The sequence below is a fragment of the Lagenorhynchus albirostris genome, chromosome 20 (assembly GCF_949774975.1).
Source record: "Lagenorhynchus albirostris chromosome 20, mLagAlb1.1, whole genome shotgun sequence".
NCBI classification, from domain to species: domain Eukaryota; kingdom Metazoa; phylum Chordata; class Mammalia; order Artiodactyla; family Delphinidae; genus Lagenorhynchus; species Lagenorhynchus albirostris.
Genome location: NC_083114.1, coordinates 32,480,946 through 32,500,394, shown reverse-complemented (window position 1 = coordinate 32,500,394; position 19,449 = coordinate 32,480,946). Strand labels below are relative to the sequence as shown.

Here is a 19,449-nt window from a genome sequence, read left to right as displayed (position 1 = left end):
AAAACAACAGTACTGATAAATGATTATGGTTTTCTGGCAATAACCCAGCTGATTAAGAATAAGTGTTTCTGCTAAGGCAGAAGAATTACAGGGAAAGAAGTAGAGTCGTCATTCTCAGGTGCCCAGATATGGTCATGTTATCACTCCTCTTTGTGATTTTCATTCTCAAGGACTTTCTGTCAAAGGAGTTTTTATGCATACAGGTAAATTCATGGTTTTGCTTTTGGAAAAATAAGTTTGGAAGACAAGGACTCGAACTATCTATTAATGTTCATATGTGTACTTTGATTTCTTTCTTTTTCTTTTTTTGTCGGTGAACAATACTCTCACAAATTGTTGATAATTTAGGCAGCTATATTGAGAATGGGTTTCCTGTTTTCTTCTTGAGCAGAACATGTGAGCATATTTTGATAGAATGATATTTAAATGTTTTTAAGCTGGAAATAAAATATATGTGAGTATAAAAGGTTTTATCTTCCCTGCTGTCAAAAATGCTGATTTGGCTCTTTTGCACAGTACTCCCATCTTTGTATGGTTGTTAAAATCTGTTGCTCTTTCCCATCTGAAGGAAATGCATCTTTGACACTTCTCATGACCTGAGTCATGATGCTGAAATAGAGCCAGAAAATATCCTTAACAGTCATAAGTAAAAAGAAGGAAGCCTTCTGTGGAGTGGGGGTAAGGGAGCGGGAAGGAGGTTGTGGGGAGCATCTTTGCTATTTTGAATTGTATCTTTTTGATTATTATGAAAGTTGCTTACATTTTACTACGATCGTTGTTATTCAGCAGAAAATACTTTGATTTTAATATTTAATTTTTCCTTAGTATACAGTGTTTAATGTACTGGAAAAAGACCAGTTCTGCAAATGTTAAATTATTTTGAGTCCTCCAAGTCTAAAAACATTACACCTTAAATCTTGCAACTTATTCAGTATTTTATCTTGTTACAGTGTTTCTTTTTATTTCAGTACCAGCTCCCATTTTTCCATATCTTATAGGTTCAACAGTTTAAGTAATAGCATTATGTTTATTGAATGATGCAGATAAGTTTCCTTTTTTTTTCCTTGAACAGTGAAGTGCTTCTGTTTGATCTGTTGACATGATACAGAATTCATTGCGAGATAAGCATGGGAGATATGGGTGTGGAATATTTTCAAAAAAGAATTTTAATGAGGATTTATTTATACTTTGGGGAACTCATTTAATCACAGATTTGGTCTAAGTGCTGCTAGATTATGGGATTTTTAATTCTGGGGATTTTGCAGTAGGGTTATTAAATGTCTTCACTTCTGAGCACTTAGTCCCAAAACTCTACTCTTCGATTCAGAAGAGTGGGGAATTTTGAGGTTGCTTACGTCTTTAGGAATAACTTGATTCTTTTTTTTTTTTTAATAACTTGATTCTTAAAGTAAAATCCCAAGATCTTTTTCATTTATTCTCCTTCTTTATACAAACAGTTTGCATTGTTCCCTCTACTGTTAAATATAGTCCATTGACTGTCTTCCTTGATTTTTCATTGTGGAAAGAGTGGTAAACTACAATCCTAATGTTTAAAATGAATTAAAAATTGCTGAAACTTCTTAAATATTAAGAGCACCAGCTCTTACAAATTGTCTTCATCCCAAATCTTGGAATGCTGCAAGAATAATAAACTAAGGTAATGAACTTCCCACTTATGTGAGGAGATTTTAAAAATTCATCTTGTAAATTTGGGTTGGCTGTGTGAACAAATGGTGCCAAAAGTATAGTGGAGAGGAGATGCAGACAGAAGATTTTCATGCAGTTTATTTCAGTGCTTGTCCCCATACACTTTTTATCTCTGAAACTTTTTGGAAATATTTCCTATTTCCTCTTATTTGTATTTTTTTGAATGTTGTTTCTGACTTATCTCCCTTTCTAGGCTTATTTTTGCAGTCCAAGGATCCTTGTTCTCAGACAGCTTTAGTATCTTTTTGGAGTAGTGTAGACTGATGTTGTTCTACATATAGTTTTAGCAACAGTTAGTTAGTTCCTTTTGACTTTTAATTTTTATGTGTAAATTTTCTAAATTTATTTAGTTTTGGATTAAGGAAAGAAAAACATTTACGTGTAACAGTCGTGAACACATTAAGATAATAAACTGGTAAAAAACTATTCAAACTAGAAAAGGAAACTACCTAGCACATTGTGTATTTGAATAGTTATAAATTTATATATATACTTTAATTAATTAATTAATGGCTGCGTTGGGTCTTCGTTGCTGCGCACGGGCTTTCTCTAGTTGCAGCGAGCGGGGGCTACTCTTTGTTGCAGTTTGCGGGCTTCTCATTGCTATGGCTTCTCTTGTTGCAGAACACGGGCTCTAGGCATGCGGGCTTCAGTAGTTGTGGCACGCAGGCTCAGTAGTTGTGGCTTGTGGGCTCTAGAGTGCAGGCTCAGTAGTTGTGGCGCACGGGCTTAGTTGCTCTGTGGCATGTGGGATCTTCCCGGACCAGGGCTCGAACCCGTGTCCCCTGCATTGGCAGGCGTATTCTTAACCACTGTGCCACCAGGGAGCCCCTATAAATTTATATATTGATTAATATTTGAAAAATAGCGCAGTTTCAAGTCTCCAGAATGTGAAGTTTTAATTCTACTGACATTTAGTTAGTACTAGTGCAAAGTTCCGTGCAGCTACTTTGTATGTAGTGGGAAGAGTACTGACAGTATCATTAAAAACCTCAACCCCATCTTGCAAAGAAAAAAAAAAAAATTGGATTCTTGTTTTCAAGTTAATTTTGTGGGGGATATTTCTTATCTTTCTACCTTCCCATCCCTCCCCCAAAGTACCTGTCTGTTGTGTTGTGAACTGTTTACTTGAAAAAGCAACAAGTGTTTCGCTTGAAATGCATATATGTTTTTGCAGTATCTTTGCTTCACCACCTATTACTCTCCAAAAATTTTATAGGGAGAAACAATTCAGTGCCTAGTCAGACTTGTCCTTGAACGCTTCCTATCTTGCACTTTGTCACCAAAACTGTTTGGTTGTTCTGTTAACAGTCTTTAAAAAAATAGGGATGTATTATTCATTTTCTTTTAATTGTGTGTGTTCTGCTCTCCTTGGCTTCTGTGAACAAGCATTGCTTCCGCCCAGTTTGGTATGTGGGTCAGAAGGCACTGTTTCTCACCAGGGCGCTGCTGTTTCCTCTTCCTACTTGAGTAGATTACAGATTATACTGGAATACGCCTGAGAAAAGGTCAAAAAGGAGGGTGAAAGTCCTGGAACTGCAGCTGGGAAGCTTGTCATTCTCATCTAGGAAAGGGGAAAAAAAAGAGAGAAAGAAAGAAAAAGAGAAACAGAGACTCCAATGTCAACCCCAAACAACCCACATTCAAGAAATTCCTGTTTGCACAGGATACTTTTTATATATTCCAAAAGGACTCTATTTGGTTTTGATTAAATAATTATCGAGTGTTTGGCTGAGAAAGCTTTAATGTTAAATTAGATGGCAAGCAAGTGCTAAGCAGTGTTTTTAGGTTTTCAGAGCCTACATTTCCAGGGATTGTTACAAAACAAGCTACCACTGTACCCTTTTTGACAGAGTCAAGAAGTCGGGAGCTGTTCAACTACAGAGTTAACTTAGTTAAACTCATTGGTATATTTTGGATTTTTATCCCTGTCAATTCCACAGCAGGATACTAAAAGCAGACCGAATGTTTTGGTCTTCTGTGGAAAGCAAAAAGCACCAAAAAAGCCCCATATGAACTTGTTACCCGATTTTTATTTTGGAAAGACATGATGTTGGGAGTAGACCATCTACATGAGGTCTTAGAGTAAAGAAGTTGGTTGAAGTAGGATAATAATGGGATATTTGGGAATAGGGTTCTTCCTATATATTTATCTTCTCAGGGGTGCCAGGTTGTCACATCCACATTGCCTTTTAGTGTGCCTCGTTACTCCAATTTCAAAATGTAAGGGTTCAAAATAGTAGCAGACCAAGGACACTGACTGAGAGGTTTATATCCTGGAACAAGAGTGGATCTTGTGGACAGGTGTGTGGAAGGGTGATGAGAACAGAATTTGAAACTATTGTAGGAGTCTCATTTCTATATGTTTCTTTAGTAAACCTTCAGAAAAAATGGAGTGCCTAAAGGAATGAAGTCTGTGTCCATGTTAAGGGTCAAAAAGTGAGAAGATGGGCTTCCCTGGTGGTGCAGTGGCTGAGAGTCCGCCTGCCGATGCAGGGGACACGGGTTCATGCCCCGGTCCGGGGGATCCCGCATGCCGCGGAGCGGCTGGGCCCGTGAGCCATGGCAGTGGGCCTGCGCGTCCGGAGCCTGTGCTCCGCGGCGGGAGAGGCCACAGCAGTGAGAGGCCCGCGTACCACAAAAAAAAAAAAAAAAGTGAGAAGATAATGCAGACCTCCTAAAAGCTGTGCTCTCCCTTAGGACACCATCAACACTGCCTAGTGTCATTTTGCTTTTTTCCACATGAACCTTCGCCATTTTTATGTTTATCCCTGCATCCCTAATGACAACAAAAGACTTCTTTATCCTCCACACTCCTCTCCATTTGTTCCCCTTGATTCCATTGTAGTTCTTATTGTCTTACACCTCTGTTCCTAGAATCTTCCTCAGACCCTCATTAGCAGTAATTTGTAGCTTGTGCCTCTAGAATCCTATAACAAAAAGTTTTCTCTTTTTCACTGAAGTGATACCGTTTTAAGGTACTTTCTCAACTACAACTCTGATCCCTTGATTGCTTAATGTTATTTTAACTGATCTCATTCATCTTACTTCGCTGTATGGTAAGATAGGGAAATTTTTCAAAGGGGAGGGAGGAGGCCTATAATTGCATTTACGTCTTATTTTTCCTCTTCTGGTTTGCATTTAAGAAGAAATGAAGGTGTACACACAGATACACTGGTATTAACTTTAATATTTAGCATAATCTGAAATGGGCAGTAATCTCAGGACCTTGCTGGCTTTTAGAGATTTCTTGTGGCTGGCACTTTGCCACATTCACATGTTCTCACATCATGCATTCAGAAGCTAAGAATACCAACCTGGCAGCTTCTGCAGGGAGGGTAAAGATAAAACAGAAAGGAGTCTAGCTTTGCAGCCACATTACCTGGGAGTTGTTGCTGATGTCTTTTCCACAAATGTTCAAGTTTGTCAAAGCCCAGTAAATCTTGGAAAGTTTATTTTCCTTGTAGCATCTGTGTTTTATAATGGGTCTTTTAATTTGTTTTTACTTTGTCTGCAGGGATTTCTTTTGTCCGGAGTTTTCAGACTCTGTCTTTTTTTTTTTTTTCCTGTGGAAGTGAGTCCGTTAATGATGACTGGTTTGGGAATATGCCTCTGCAAAGCTGACCTGACAGGCTGTTCCTCCAGCACAGCAACAAAGCCCATTGTTATTTTCTCTCTTTTATCCTCAACTTCATCCATTTTCCCCCTGTGTGTTTATAGTATAGAAAGTCTGGGAAAACATACTTTGGGACAGTGCATACATGATAAGGTGGCGTTTTGAAGTTAGAAACATTTTTAGTAAGCAGAGATTACATCACATCAGCCTCACACACAGACAGAGGTGCTGTGTGTTAATGTGGAGATTGAAAGTTTCTTTCCCCAACGTACCTGCAGGTATTCTTCATCCAAAAGGCAGAACGGGGGAGAAAAAAGGAGCACGTGAGATTGTTTTCATAATTCCTTTTTCAAAAATGCAAACTTGTACAAGTAAATACAAAAAGTCAGTGGTTAAACCCCGATGTGAACTGTTCTGGCTTCGGGCTTTGTATTGTGACATTAAAAACAATAATAACTGTAAACAAATAAACAACTGAAAACAAAATATCGCTTTAAACATCAAAGGATGTTTTGAAAATTCTGATTTTTAAATGATTTTCTATTCTCAAATAGAATTCCTGCTTTAATTTATTGAGAAAGCATTTTATTGGAACTTGGGATTTTTCCCCCACCCCAAGAGAGCTCTGTCTATCTTGGGGACTGGTAAACCTCTAAAGGATCAAAGCTCTGGTGGATTTGGTTAAAGACCCAAAAGCCTGAAGGCTTATGGAAGTTTATCTATATAGAGTAAGTCCAAAAAACTGGGATGAGAGTTTTAGAAGAGCTTATTTTCTCATGAGATTTTTGAGACTTCCTCTGTTTGGATGTGCCAGAAATACTGTGAGAATATCCATTCTCATGGCATTTGTCACTTACAGGTCTTTTCCCAGCTGGAATTTGTAAGTATAATGCTGTGTGAAATACTATATGTATTTTAAGGTTTTATGAAGCCCACTACTGAAATTGCAATTAAACAGCCTCCACTGTTTTCACTCATACAATAAAGAGAAAAGCATAGTAAAGAATGGTTGCTGAAGGTGACATTTAGAATTGATGTAGTGACTCTTCACTGATCTCAGAAATTTTTAATTTTACTGTTACAATCATATATATGCCTAGAAGGTGGAGCAAAGAAAGTGCTGCTCTCCCTGTCTGTCCAAAGGGAAATTGAAGTGTAAAATGGAGGGACAGGCTTAATCCGCGTCCAAGACTACGGATACTACGAGTTTCTTCTGCTGAGCCTCATTGTATTAAGAAGCTTCAGGCTTCAAAAATAATCCTGGCCCAGAAATTTAGGTTTGATATATCCATAAGGAAGTGTCTGAAGATCTGTTCTTTTTTTTTTTTTTTTTTTTTTTTTTTGCGGTACGCGGGCTTCCCACCGCTGTGGCCTCTCCCGTTGCGGAGTGCAGGCTCAGCGGCCATGGCTCATGGGCCCAGCCACTCCGCGGCATGTGGGATCTTCCCGGACCGGGGCACGAACCCATGTCCCCTGCATCGGCAGGCAGACTCCCAACCACTGTACCACCAGGGAAGCCCTGAGGATCTATTCTTAAAGTTACCAAGTCTAGGCTCCTGGCCGAGTCAACCTAAGACTAAGGAGACTAGTGAAAGCCATGGGTTCCAGCACCTGGCTATCTTCTGAAGGACTTTGGGTGTCCCCTCCAAAATTAATTTTTTTTCTATAGATCATAGGGCTGTATTTTCCTATACTTCCTGGATATGAGAAAAAATATATTTCCTCCCTTCATTCAGCATTTACTGAGCCGTCAACAACTAGTAAGATACTGCTCCTACTCTGGAGGAGTCTTAACAGTTTTTGTGGAGGGTAAATCTGGGGGTTTGTTAGATTCTAACTTCATTTTCAAAGAAAATCCATGACACAAGAAAGAGATAGTGAAAATTGTCTTTAAACAAAGACTTTGAACAATTGAAAAGGGAAGAAAGGATCATTATACTATTTTTGTGTATTTGATTCAGTATGAACTTTCATTTTTAAATTTTGTGCTTTTAACATATATTTTTATACGTAGATCATTACGTGTGAGTTAATGAGATGTCTTGTCTAAGCTAGTTCCCTCATTTTACTAATTCCTGAATTAATTGTTCACACAGCTCTCATCCTTTATTTTCTGCTAGAAAAGTGAAGATGAGAAGATCCAAGTTCCTTCCTCTATACTCAAAATTTGCACATCGCCCCTTTAAAACAACAATGAAAAACGTCTCCTTCCTTTTTGTTCCTGAGACATTTTGCAGATATCTTTATTAGCACTTTTTCTCCCATTAAATTCTTTAAAGACCTGTAGTATTTCTGTCTCATTATGTTATGACCTCTTTAGGAGTCCGTTGGACTTATTTATCCAGGACTGGAACAGGGCCTCATACCAATAAGGCTCAAAAAGTGTGAGCTGAAAGAATGAATGTTGAATGAAACCTTTGCCTGGTACAGTATCTCATCTTGTTAACGGCTTCTTTTCAGCTCCAAAGTCCTTAAATTTGTGTTCTGTATCCATTACCGGAATCATTTCCTATCAACGCTCCCTTTACTTATCCCTTTCCATATGATTTGTCACCTCTTTAGTGAAGCTACCCTATTGAAGATTACCAGAGTTACTAGTTTTCTCTCTATGTTTGCCTTTCTGAACCTTGTCATTGTTGACCATTTTATTTATTCTTTAATTAAAGCTATTTTTATAAATTGCTTACCACATAGTAAAATATGTCAGACACTTATGAATTCTTATGAAATATACCCAACTTATTTTACTCTTTCAGATGCACTGGGTTTCACAGGCTACACCATGAACACAGACACCAAGAATAAAAGCTCATAAATACTTGAGTGTTGCTTGACAATAAGATAGAAGGCTGCGAGGGATAGATGTGATGTACTTTGTATGCTCCCTTTAGGTGGTTTTATCTTGGTGAGCCAGCGAAGGGTTTTAAGTTATGGCTAACTAAACCACAAGATTTGGAGCTTCTCAGTGAAATCACTTCCTTTTTCTAGACTACGCATCCTATCTGTAAAGTTCAGTGATCTCAAAATCTGTTCTGTTCCCTTGCTGAATAATTTAGGTACCTAAGTTCCTACTCCTCTGCCTCAATTGAAATATTCTTCTAAAACTGAAATATATTATCTTCCCATTGCTTTCCATTATAATTCTCTCCATTTCCATTATATTGGAAATATATATATATATTTCCATTATAATAATAGTTAGAGATTTCTTACTATTGCTCACATCTGTGGCATCACTTTACATGCTCTCCTCTTCATGTTATCCTTATCCTCAGAATATTTCTACTCTTCTGCTCTTATCCATATTATACCCATCTTTCAAAGCCTAGGTTATATCTCATCTGCTCTATGATCTCTTCTCCAAATAATTGATCCCGTGAGTACTTATCTTTAGTGCTAGGCAATTAGCACTTAATTATTCCTGTTTCATGCATATTAGACTGTAAGCTTTGTGACAGCGAAGAATGCAGTCCTCACAGTGTGTGATCTTAGGCTAAGGCACTCAACAAATATTTGACTGCTCATTGTGAAATGTGTGTGTTAAACATAGTCCTTGAATTTCATTAGCTTGTGACATATTTCGTGTTGCGGTCTGATTTCAGATCCAAATTAGATTCAGATCCAAACAATATTCAAAGAAATTAAAGGATACCTACATAAGTGGAAAGACATCCCATGTTCTTGGCTTGGTTGTGGTCTGATTTCAGATCCAAATTAGATTCAGATCCAAACAGTATTCAATGAAATTAAAGGATACCTACATAAGTGGAAAGACATCCAATGTTCTTGGCTTGGAAGAATTAATATTCTTAAGATGTCAGTGCTCCCTATACTGATCAACAGATTCAGTGCAATCCCTGTCAAAATCCCAGCTGGCATTTTTGCAGATAATGACAAAATATAGGTGGAAGCAGCAAGTTTTGTTGGATATAATGATCCATCAAAGAAGCATAACAGACCACTGACTGTCTTAGAAAGAAAAGGAATTCAGCATGATTTTCCTGTTTTTTTTCTATCTTAAGTTCCTCTGAAAAACCGTTATTTGCAGTGACAGAGATGCTTCACAGTCCTTATTCTTCCTGGAAAAAAGTGAATAAGTGTTATAGGAGTTTTGAAAGTATTGTCTTCAGTGAGTTCTGTATGTGTGTATTTGGGTAAGGGTTTATGTAATGGCTATTTTAGAAGTCATCCCGATATGGCAGAATTTCAAAACAATTTGGAAATGAAAAACAACAAACACACTGATCTAAATTTTCTAATTCCATGTGGCTTGTATCTGAAGAGGACATTGATAATGTAATCACAACTTCTGTCTATATTTCATAACCTTCTCTCTGGGAGATGTGTAACTTATTTGAATTTTGTAGTGGTAGGCTTACAAGCTGGTGACATCAAATAATATGGAAATAGTAAATGTCCAAATGGGCGCTTCTGCTCTACAGTATAGTATGTTCCCTTCTGCTATTCTCCTTTCTTTCTTTTCAGTGACTATATGTGTTTTCTATTTATTTTCAGATAGCAGTACAAATTGACATAACATGTCTGCTTAACAAAATTTAGCTTTAAGTTTGCCATTAGGCCAGGATATCATTAAATGGAAAAAGCAAAAGAGATCATGGATCCTGACTTGCCTCAGATTTCAAGTGTCAGAATATTGAAGTAATAGACATTATAGGTACTACTTCGAGGACACTGGTTAAAAAACAGAAAAATTCGAAATGCGTATTTGTAAGGTTGTGGTAAATAAGTGTAAAATATAAAAGTTAAAAAGTTTTTAGGTTAAATTTATTTATTTATTTATGGCTGTGTTGGGTCTTCGTTTCTGTGCGAGGGCTTTCTCCAGTTGCAGCAAGCGGGGGCCACTCTTTATTGCTGTGCGTGGGCCTTTCACTATCGTGGCCTTTCTTGTTGTGGGGCACAGGCTCCAGACGCGCAGGCTCAGTAGTTGTGGCTCACGGGCCCAGTTGCTCCGCAGCATTTGGGATCTTCCCAGACCAGGGCTTGAACCCGTGTCCCCTGCATTGGCAGGCAGATTCCCAACCGCTGCGCCACCAGGGAAGCCCCTAGATTGAATTTTTGAAGCAAAAAATGTACAAAAGAAACAAATTCATAAAGTGAAATTTATGAAAAAATATTTTGCTTGTTAAAAGATCTGTAAGAGAAGAAAAAGACAAGTCGCAGCAGGGTAGAAAATATTTAAGAATCATGTATCTTATAAAAGGTTTATATCCAGAATATATAAAGAACTTTTGAAATATGGGAGTAAGATCCATAAATGATTTCTTACATTTATAGTTGTTTGATTTTCAGCAAGGGTACCAGGCCAGTCCATTGGTGTGGGAAAGAATATCTTTTCAACAAGTGATGCTGGAACAAGTGGATATTCAACATTCAAAAGAATGAAGTTGAACCCCTACCTCACACCATTTATAAAAATTAATTCAAAATTGGTCAGAGAGGGCTTCCCTGGTGACGCAGTGGTTGAGAGTCCACCTGCCGATGCAGGGGACGCGTGTTTGTGCCCCGGTCCGGGAGGATCTCACATGCCACGGAGCGGCTGGGCCCATGAGCCGTGGCCGCTGGGCCTGCGTGTCTGGAGCCTGTGCTCCACAATGGGAGAGGCCACAACAGTGAGAGGCCCACATACCGCAAAAAAAAAAAAAAAAAAAAAAAAAAAAAAATTGGTCAGAGACCTAAATGTTAGAGCTAAAAATATATAAAACTCTTAGAAGAAAACATAGCTCTAAATCTTTGTGTCCTTGGACTGGGCAGTGGTTTCTTAGATATGACAACAAAAGAATAAGCAACTAAAGAAAATATAAAGAGTTCATCAAAATTAAAAACTTTTATGTTTCAAAGCATACCATGAAGAAAGTGAAAGATGACACATGGAATGGGAGAAAATATTTATAAATCATGATTTGATAAGGGACTTACGTTCTGAGAATATAATTAGCTGTTACAACTGAACAATAAAAAGATAACTCAATTTTGGGTAAATATTTTGGATAGACATTTCTCCAAAGAAGGTATACAAATTACCAAAATGCACATGAAAAAGATGTTTAACATCATTAGTCATTAGTAAAATGCAAATCAAAAATACAGTGAGATACCACTTCACACCCACTAGGATAGATAAAATAAAAAAGATAGACCATAACAAATATTGTTGAGGATGTGGAGAATTTGGAGCGTTCATACACTGGTGCAGCCACAGTTTAGCAGTTCCTCAAAAGGTTAAATATAGACCCAACAGTTCCACTCCTAGGTGTGTATACCCAAGAAAATTGAAAGTACAAGTCCACATAAAAACCTGTGCACTAATGTTCATAGAATCATTATTCATAGTAGCCTGTTAAAACAAGCCGAATATTCATCAACTGGTATAAATGTGGTATATCCATACATTGGAATATTATTCAACCAGTTAAAGGACTGAACTATTGATACTTGGTAACATGGATGAACCTTGAAAACATAATAAGTGAAAGAAACACTCACAAAAGGCTACACTGTATGATTTCATTTATATGTAATATCCAGAATAGGCAAATCTACAGAAACAGAAAAGATTCCTGTATCAAAAGCCGATGGGTGGGGCAAAGGAAGAGTGACTACTAATGGGTATGGGCTTTCTTTTTGGGTGATGAAAATGTTCTGAAATTAGATAGTGATCATAGTATATGATTCTACTCTGTAGAATATACTAAACACCATGGAATTGTACATTTTAAAAGGGTGAATTTTATGGTATATGAATTATATCTCAGCAAAAATATTAACCCAGTTTTAAAAATTGGCAAAAGCTTTACATAGGCACTTTACCAAAGAAAATATATGGATGACAAATAAGTACATGAACAATAACAACAACAAGCTAAACATTTTTGACCATTAGAGAAATCCAAATAAAAGCCAGAATAGCTAAAATCAAAAAGAGTAACAATACCAAATTCTGATGTGGATGCAGAAGAACTGGAACTGTCATACTTTGCTGGTGGGAGTATGAAATCAGCTACTTTGTCAAATTGTTTGGCATTTTCTCATAACCTTAAACATACAATTATTATGTCTATGCAAACATTCATTTACTATGATCAGCAACTCCATTCCTAGATTATTTATATGTTTTTTAAAAACTTACATTCATACAAAAACCTGTTCAAAAATGTTTATAGCAGCTCTATTTGTAATAACCAAAAGTTGGAAACAAGTCAAATGTCCTTTCTCCAATGACTGGGTAAAGAAACTGAAGTACTTCCATACAATGTGATCATACTCAGGAATAAAAAGGAAAGAATTGATACATGTAGGAAAATGTAGAGTGGATGAATCTCAGATGCTTATTGGCAAGTGAAAGAAGCAAGACAATACTGTACATACTTTGTGATTTCATTTATAGGATGTTCCGGAAAATGCAAAGCCATGGAGAGGGAGAAAAGATAAGTGCATGAGAGGAATTTGGCTTATTGGTGAGAGCAGAGTAATTACTCTCACTGCAGATCGGATTTTATTTCACAGAGCTTGTTTTTCCTGGTTGTTAATGAGCCATAATGCCTATTCTTTTTTTTTTTTTTGGTGTTAATACCATCATAAAATAAAGGGTTGATTTATGTTTTTTAATTTTATGGTGGGGAGTGGTACATTTTGGGAGTAAGGCAATGTTTTTGCCTATTGACTTTTGTCAGTCTCACCCTATGTCTACTGTGGTGCATTCATTCTATGGATACACATCCTTATGACTCATGTTTCTTCTGCTCTCTGAGCCTTTGCAGGTCGCCATGGCTGGAATATTCTCCCCACTTACTCTCAAGCTTGTTTAGGGAAATGTTCCATGCTTCCTCTAGACTAATTTAGATCTTGCCATTTTATTTTCTTTTACTATCCTATATTTCTTTATAGCACCATAAAATTATAATTAAGTTTTATACCAATTATTTGTATAACCATGTAACATCTATCCAATTCTGTATCCTCCAATCCTCCATCCTCAAACACTACAGTCTGTTTATAATCAATGCACATTTGGTATTACCAGAGTCCTTTGTTTTTCTTCCATCCATATAGCCATGATTCTTTTAGAATCCCTTCTGCCTTTAATAACTTTCTTAAAAGATTAGTGGAGTCAGTGCAAATCCTATCAGAGAAGGAAACTTCGCTTGGTGATGCTTTTCTTTTCTTTTTTCTCTTTGTAGGGAAACTCAACAGCCAAGACTCCTACAATAATTTTGCCAACAACAACCCTGGCAACCCCCGGCTTTCTCCTCTCCCCAGCCTGATGGTATTGATGCCTCTTGCACAAATCAAGCAGCCAATGACATTGGGAACCATCACCAAACGAACAGGGTAAGGCCTCAGGCTTGATGCTTTTTTAGTAGCTGTTTTAGAGGATTAAATACACAAAAATAAAACATACTTTTTCTTTGGGTGGTTTTGATTATGTTCTTCATTTACAGCCCACATGAGACTTAATGGCAGCAGATTAAATACAAAGTATAGAACATACACAAACACATTCATACATAGCCATGTACACACACATTCACAGAAAAAACAAAGCAGTGACAAGTTGTGAAAACTAGTATTGGCTAATAAAAACCAGATCCATTTACTCAGGCTTATAGTTGCTGCCTTGTGGCTTTGTCTGAAAGTAGTGCAGTTGCATTTTCTTGCTTTTGTGGACATGATCTGGATTTATAATGACCCCCAAATTTTGACTGACACCAATACTAGGGAGAGAACTTAATATGACAACCATGTTTCTAATACTTTAAAAAAAAATCATCTACATTGAGGTACAATTTACATATAATAATCTATTGTTAGTATCAGGACAATGTGATATTATGGATAGTTTTCAAAATCCAGAGTCCTAGGGTTTAGGCTTTACTCAGATTGGTCCTTAACATCCTCAGAGACTCTTGATGACTCACTTGATATCTTTGTGCTTATTTTAGCTATTTAAAAATTTTTCAAATTCCTACCTGTTAGGAATATAAAATTATCACTTCTTTGGGTTCCTGAAAATAAAGTGCTGTGTCTAAGATATAAGATTATTAGATATTCAATTGTATAACAACTGTGAAACTCCATTATGTTCCCCAAAATATATATGTCTATAGCCAAATTACCTATTTTCATCAATAAGCAATCCTGAGGTTTAGCCTAATTTGAAATGGAACAACTGTCTTAAAATTCTGTATTTGGTAGTCAAGAGAAAACTCCATCTTGGCTTCAAATAGTCTTCAAGGTCTTTCCAATAAGAGGAATAGACTTAATTATGTGGCTGCTGTATCATTATGTTTTAATATTGTTGTGCTAGGTGGTGAAGTGTTTACAGAAGCTGCTTTTGTAAGAAGAAATACTCATTCTCCAGGATGAGGCCTTTTAGCTCCAGATTTCACCATTACACTGAAATTGACCCTCTACATAGTGGAGTTGTGTTTGCCTATAAATTCCTGTTTCTGAATGCAGAAATTGAGGTTGTGGTGTATTAAGGGAAAAATACAGCAAACCGAGCTCCCAAATCAGACATCTTATGATACAAATCATTTGCCTGTATTTTTAAAAATTGATATCAGCTTTTTAACTCTTCATTAGTAGTGTAATTTAAATAGAATTTTTACCTCCCTTTCCTCTTATTTAGTTTCTTTATTTTAAAATAAGTTAAATAAGAGTGGCTATGGATAGTAAAGGGGTTATGAACTTATATTTACAGGTGGCTCATTTTTTTCTTTGTGTAATGATACATTTCTGGGATGTAGAATCAAATAAAAATGAGACTAAATCTTGAATCATAATCTTAAAAGTTATTTTTTCACTCACAGAAGTCAGTCAGTACATAAATATACCTTCTTGATCCAACCCAGCATTGTAGAATTCTACGAAGTGTTTGTCAGTCTTTCCTGAATCTAAGAATCTAACCTCAAAATTGTTCCTCTTGATTTTAATTTTACCACTAAGATCCTAAATGAAGTTCTATGCCTGAAATCACGTGATCTTAGAGTTTAATTCAAAATATTTGTGGGGAGGTTGAAAAGTGAGTTTACTTCTGTATATATTTGAAACTTTCCATAATAAAAAGATAAACTGTATCACACACTCTTTCACTGTCTCTCTTGCTACTCTTTCTCTCTGTCTTTAGTTGGGTAGAAACTATTAATCATCTGGTGTCTTCCTGTACTACCATACTTTATGAACTTAGATAACTTCTGTGTTTCCTTTTCTTGTTAAAAACTTGGTCACAGGGCTTCCCTGGTGGTGCAGTGGTTGAGAGTCTGCCTGCTGATGTAGGGGACGCGGGTTCGTGCCCCGGTCTGGGAGGATCCCACATGCCACGGAGTGGCTGGGCCAGTGAGCCATGGCTGCAGAGCCTGCGCGTCCGGAGCCTGTGCTCCTCAGCAGGAGAGGCAAAAAATTAAAAAAACTTGGTCACAATTCCTAGATTTTCAGAGCACGTGTATTATGTTCCCTTATATTCTAGACAGTTTAATAATTATTTATTAATGAATTAAGTGATAGGAATTTGAATTGTGTGCTTTGAAATTAATATTAGTTCAAGATACATGTATCTTATTAGTTACTGGGCTTTTTTTTTTTTTAACATCTTTATTAGAGTATAATTGCTTTACAATGGTGTGTTAGTTTCAGCTTTATAACAAAGTGCATCAGCTATACATATACATATATCCCCATATCTCCTCCCTCTTTACTGGGCTTTTTATCTCAGATCTCATACCATTTTATTTTTTCCAAATTTTTGAATTCTTTTTGGCATGTCCCCTATCTTGGAGTGTTTAGAAGGAATAATTACTGCTTGTCCCACAGTGAGTCCTTGGCTTTTAAATTTTAAACATTTTGATAGAGATTCATTCAAACTTACCAAAAAAAGTTACAAGACCAGTAAAAGGAATTCCTGTATACCCACATTTCCCAAATGTTAGCAGTTTAACATATTTGCCTTATCGTTTATCTTTTCTCCCTCGGCACACACATACACACATGCACACACACATCCACCAAAAGCTCATTTTATTAGTATTTTTTTCTTCTATATGGTTGTTTTCTGTAATGAATTCTCTACTATGGCAGAGCTTTAGTGCTCCATAAATTACCCCACCCACTCTTCTTTTTTCCCTCCCCTCCTACTATTCTTTTTTCCCCTTCCTATTAACAAAGATTACAGTTACCAAAAACACCTTGATGATAGTATTCATAACTTATGCTTGCCTATGGCTAGGTTACAAGACTTAATACCCTTAAGCCATTTTCTTAAGGGTTTGTTGATTATATTTAGAAATTGCTATTGTGACTTTACTTATAATTCTTATAGTACTACTGTAAGTCACCCAAACATTTGGTCATAGAATTTTTAGAATATAGTTTGTGGTTTTATTATCTTAACATTTAGCATTTTCATTGAAATACATGTATTTTGCCTAACCAAAAGTAATATTTTTTGGGGGAGAGTAAGATATATTCCCTAAATTTCCATTTTTGACATATGCTGAGATTTGAAGCACATCCCAGATATTTTTATATCATTAGATTTCTCCCATTAGATAGTAAGGTTATATTTATGTCATTTTTATTAAGAAAAAAAATTTTTTTTTACTGTGACCAGTTTGCAAGCTGCCCTTAGCTCACTTGCGTTATTTCCATCAAATTTTATATATTCACTGAGAATTTTGATTGCCACATTAAGGTCACCAGAGTGAAGAGCAAACAGGCTTTTAATTTTCCAGGTCATTGTGGAAATCCTGATTTACTCTGTGCTTCAGTGAAATGCCTTTCCTAACATTTTAAAGATAAAATTAACAGAAGTATTTGACATGAATTATGTAGAAAGAGAACACAGAGCTGACTCATTTATAGACATGTAAGTTCAAATATACCTGATAATATATCTAGTAAAATATATATTATTTGTTCCATGTCCTAGATATTTGGCATAATGGCATGAAATAAACATTAAAAATCATATCTCTAGCATAGAGATTTCCAAGGATTGCTTAGGATCCTATATTTAAATAACCGAATTTAGATGGAAGCCTTAACTCAGACCTTCAGGGGATAGACGTGTACTTACCGTGTTTCATGTCTGCCCTCTTATTTTTGGAAATATAGATCCCTGAAAGCCTGTGCAGTGTCAGGGACCATCTGTCTTATTCGAAGACATTTGCAAGGCCAGTAGAACTACAAATGGCAAAAGACAGATGTATTTGCACCTTCACATTCTGTACCTTGAAGCAGCACTGGGAGGAAATAAGGCCTGTTTTGGCAACAGCTGTTGCTTAACCCGATTGTAGTACACACTGGTGAAGGCAAAAGACATGCTAAGAATCTTTTGGTTTAACAGTCACTCATTCAAACAAAACCCATTTCTTCCAATCTGAGACTGGAGGATTGGAAGGACCTCCATCATGTTTTTATCATGTGTGAATAAGTGTAGTTTTCATCTATTAAAAGTGAAACTGGGTGCTAAGGGATTGCTCATTGTTTTGGAGTGTAAAGTTTTTGTAGTAGGGATTTACTAAGCAATAGTCCATAGATGTTTGGTTGCGTTAATTTTTGATGCTTCCTATGTAAAAACTTACTAAATAGATAATTTTCATCAATATGCTTAATTTTTTGTACATCAAATCTAAAATTATTAACATATACACATCATTTTGTGGGCACAAGCAGGGAACAGTACATTTCAAAAAGTGGTCAGGGGACTTCCTTGGTGGTGCAGTGGTTAAGAATCCACCTGCCAATGCAGGGGACATGGGTTCGAGAGCCAACACAGCCATACATACATACATAAATATAAATAAATAATTAATTAATAAAAAGAACAATATATGTGGAATGTGCAAAAAAAGAGTGGTCAGAGTAATTTCATGGGAATAAAAATATAGAAATTGGGAATGAAGTTACTTCCTTGCCCTTAACTAGCTGAGGTTTTTGGTGAAGTAAACCTGGTATGACTTGTTGTCTTTCGTAGGTTTCCTTTTTCTTAAATCGAGCAGCTTTTTGCTCCTTCTTCCCTCCCCCCCATTTTTGTATTTATTCATTTCTGTGTGAGCAATTCGAGCTAGGTATTAGGAACTTTTGGCCTGACTCTGTAGAAGTAGATAATGTAGTAAAAGAATACTGACTTAGGAGTCTGAAGCTCTGGTTTCACATCTTGGTTGTCCTAGGTAAATTTCTTCATCTGAAAAATGAAAGTTTGTATGTATGGATTATTATCTGTCATACTTACAGTGTATGAATTCCCACCAGGTGTTTGATCCTGTTACCTACTTTCTAAGCCTCATTCATTGCTGTGCCCTAGGCCAGTGCTTCGCAAGAGCTCCATTTAGAAGACATAGATGATTATTCTTATTTAGAAATGGAAGCATTTAATAGCATTTATTTGATTATCTGTAATTGAAATTTGTAGACTAAATCTGCCGTCAGAGCTTGCTAAGTGAATAAATGACATTGGCATATAGTCCTTGAGGAAGGTCTATTCCTCCTAATTCAGTTAGGTCTGCCTTGGCTTATTTAGACGCTTTGACCTGAGCCCCAAATGTTATAGGTGAAGTTCTAAGAGTTAAATGGGTAAGATTTGGAGAAAGATTCCCCAGATACAGTAGCAAATGGTAATTCTCCACCTCCCAGCCCTGTCTTATCTATGTGTTATTTCTTTTTTTTTTTTTTTTTTTTTTTTGGTGGCACGCAGTCCTCTCACTGTTGTGGCCTCTCCCGTTGTGGAGCACAGGCTCCGGAAGCGCAGGCTCAGCGGCCATGGCCCATGGGCCCAGCCGCTCCGCGGCATATGGGATCCTCCCGGACCGGGGCAGGAACCCGTGTCCCCTGCATCAGCAGGTGGACTCTCAACCACTGCGCCACCAGGGAAGCCCTATGTGTTATTTCTTGATAGCTAAGCTGTGTATGTTTGGTTCCAGATATAAAGTAATTGATAATGTATTTTCATTAGAGTGGATATGTCTACATGTGCAATATACATATATAGTTTGAGTTTTCAGTTTTTGTACTAAATCAGTAGAATCCTTAAACCACTCCATAGTTTGTTCCCTTTTACCATAAATCTGTGGATTTGGGGGGGATGGGAGCGGTGAGGGGATTAAGTCTCC

The 19,449-nt window shown here is 36.8% G+C and overlaps 1 protein-coding gene across 6 annotated transcripts in view; it reads left to right on the top strand.

Annotated features, from left to right (window-relative positions):
- The window catches only part of BCAS3 (BCAS3 microtubule associated cell migration factor), a 570,722-nt gene that overhangs the window by 220,079 nt on the left and 331,194 nt on the right, over positions 1–19,449 (top strand). For all 6 annotated transcript variants that reach the window (XM_060135888.1, XM_060135885.1, XM_060135887.1 and 3 more), the window contains exon 16: positions 13,522–13,672. In XM_060135888.1, coding sequence (XP_059991871.1) covers positions 13,522–13,672 — 151 coding nt within the window. The remainder of the gene's footprint in view (positions 1–13,521; positions 13,673–19,449) is intronic.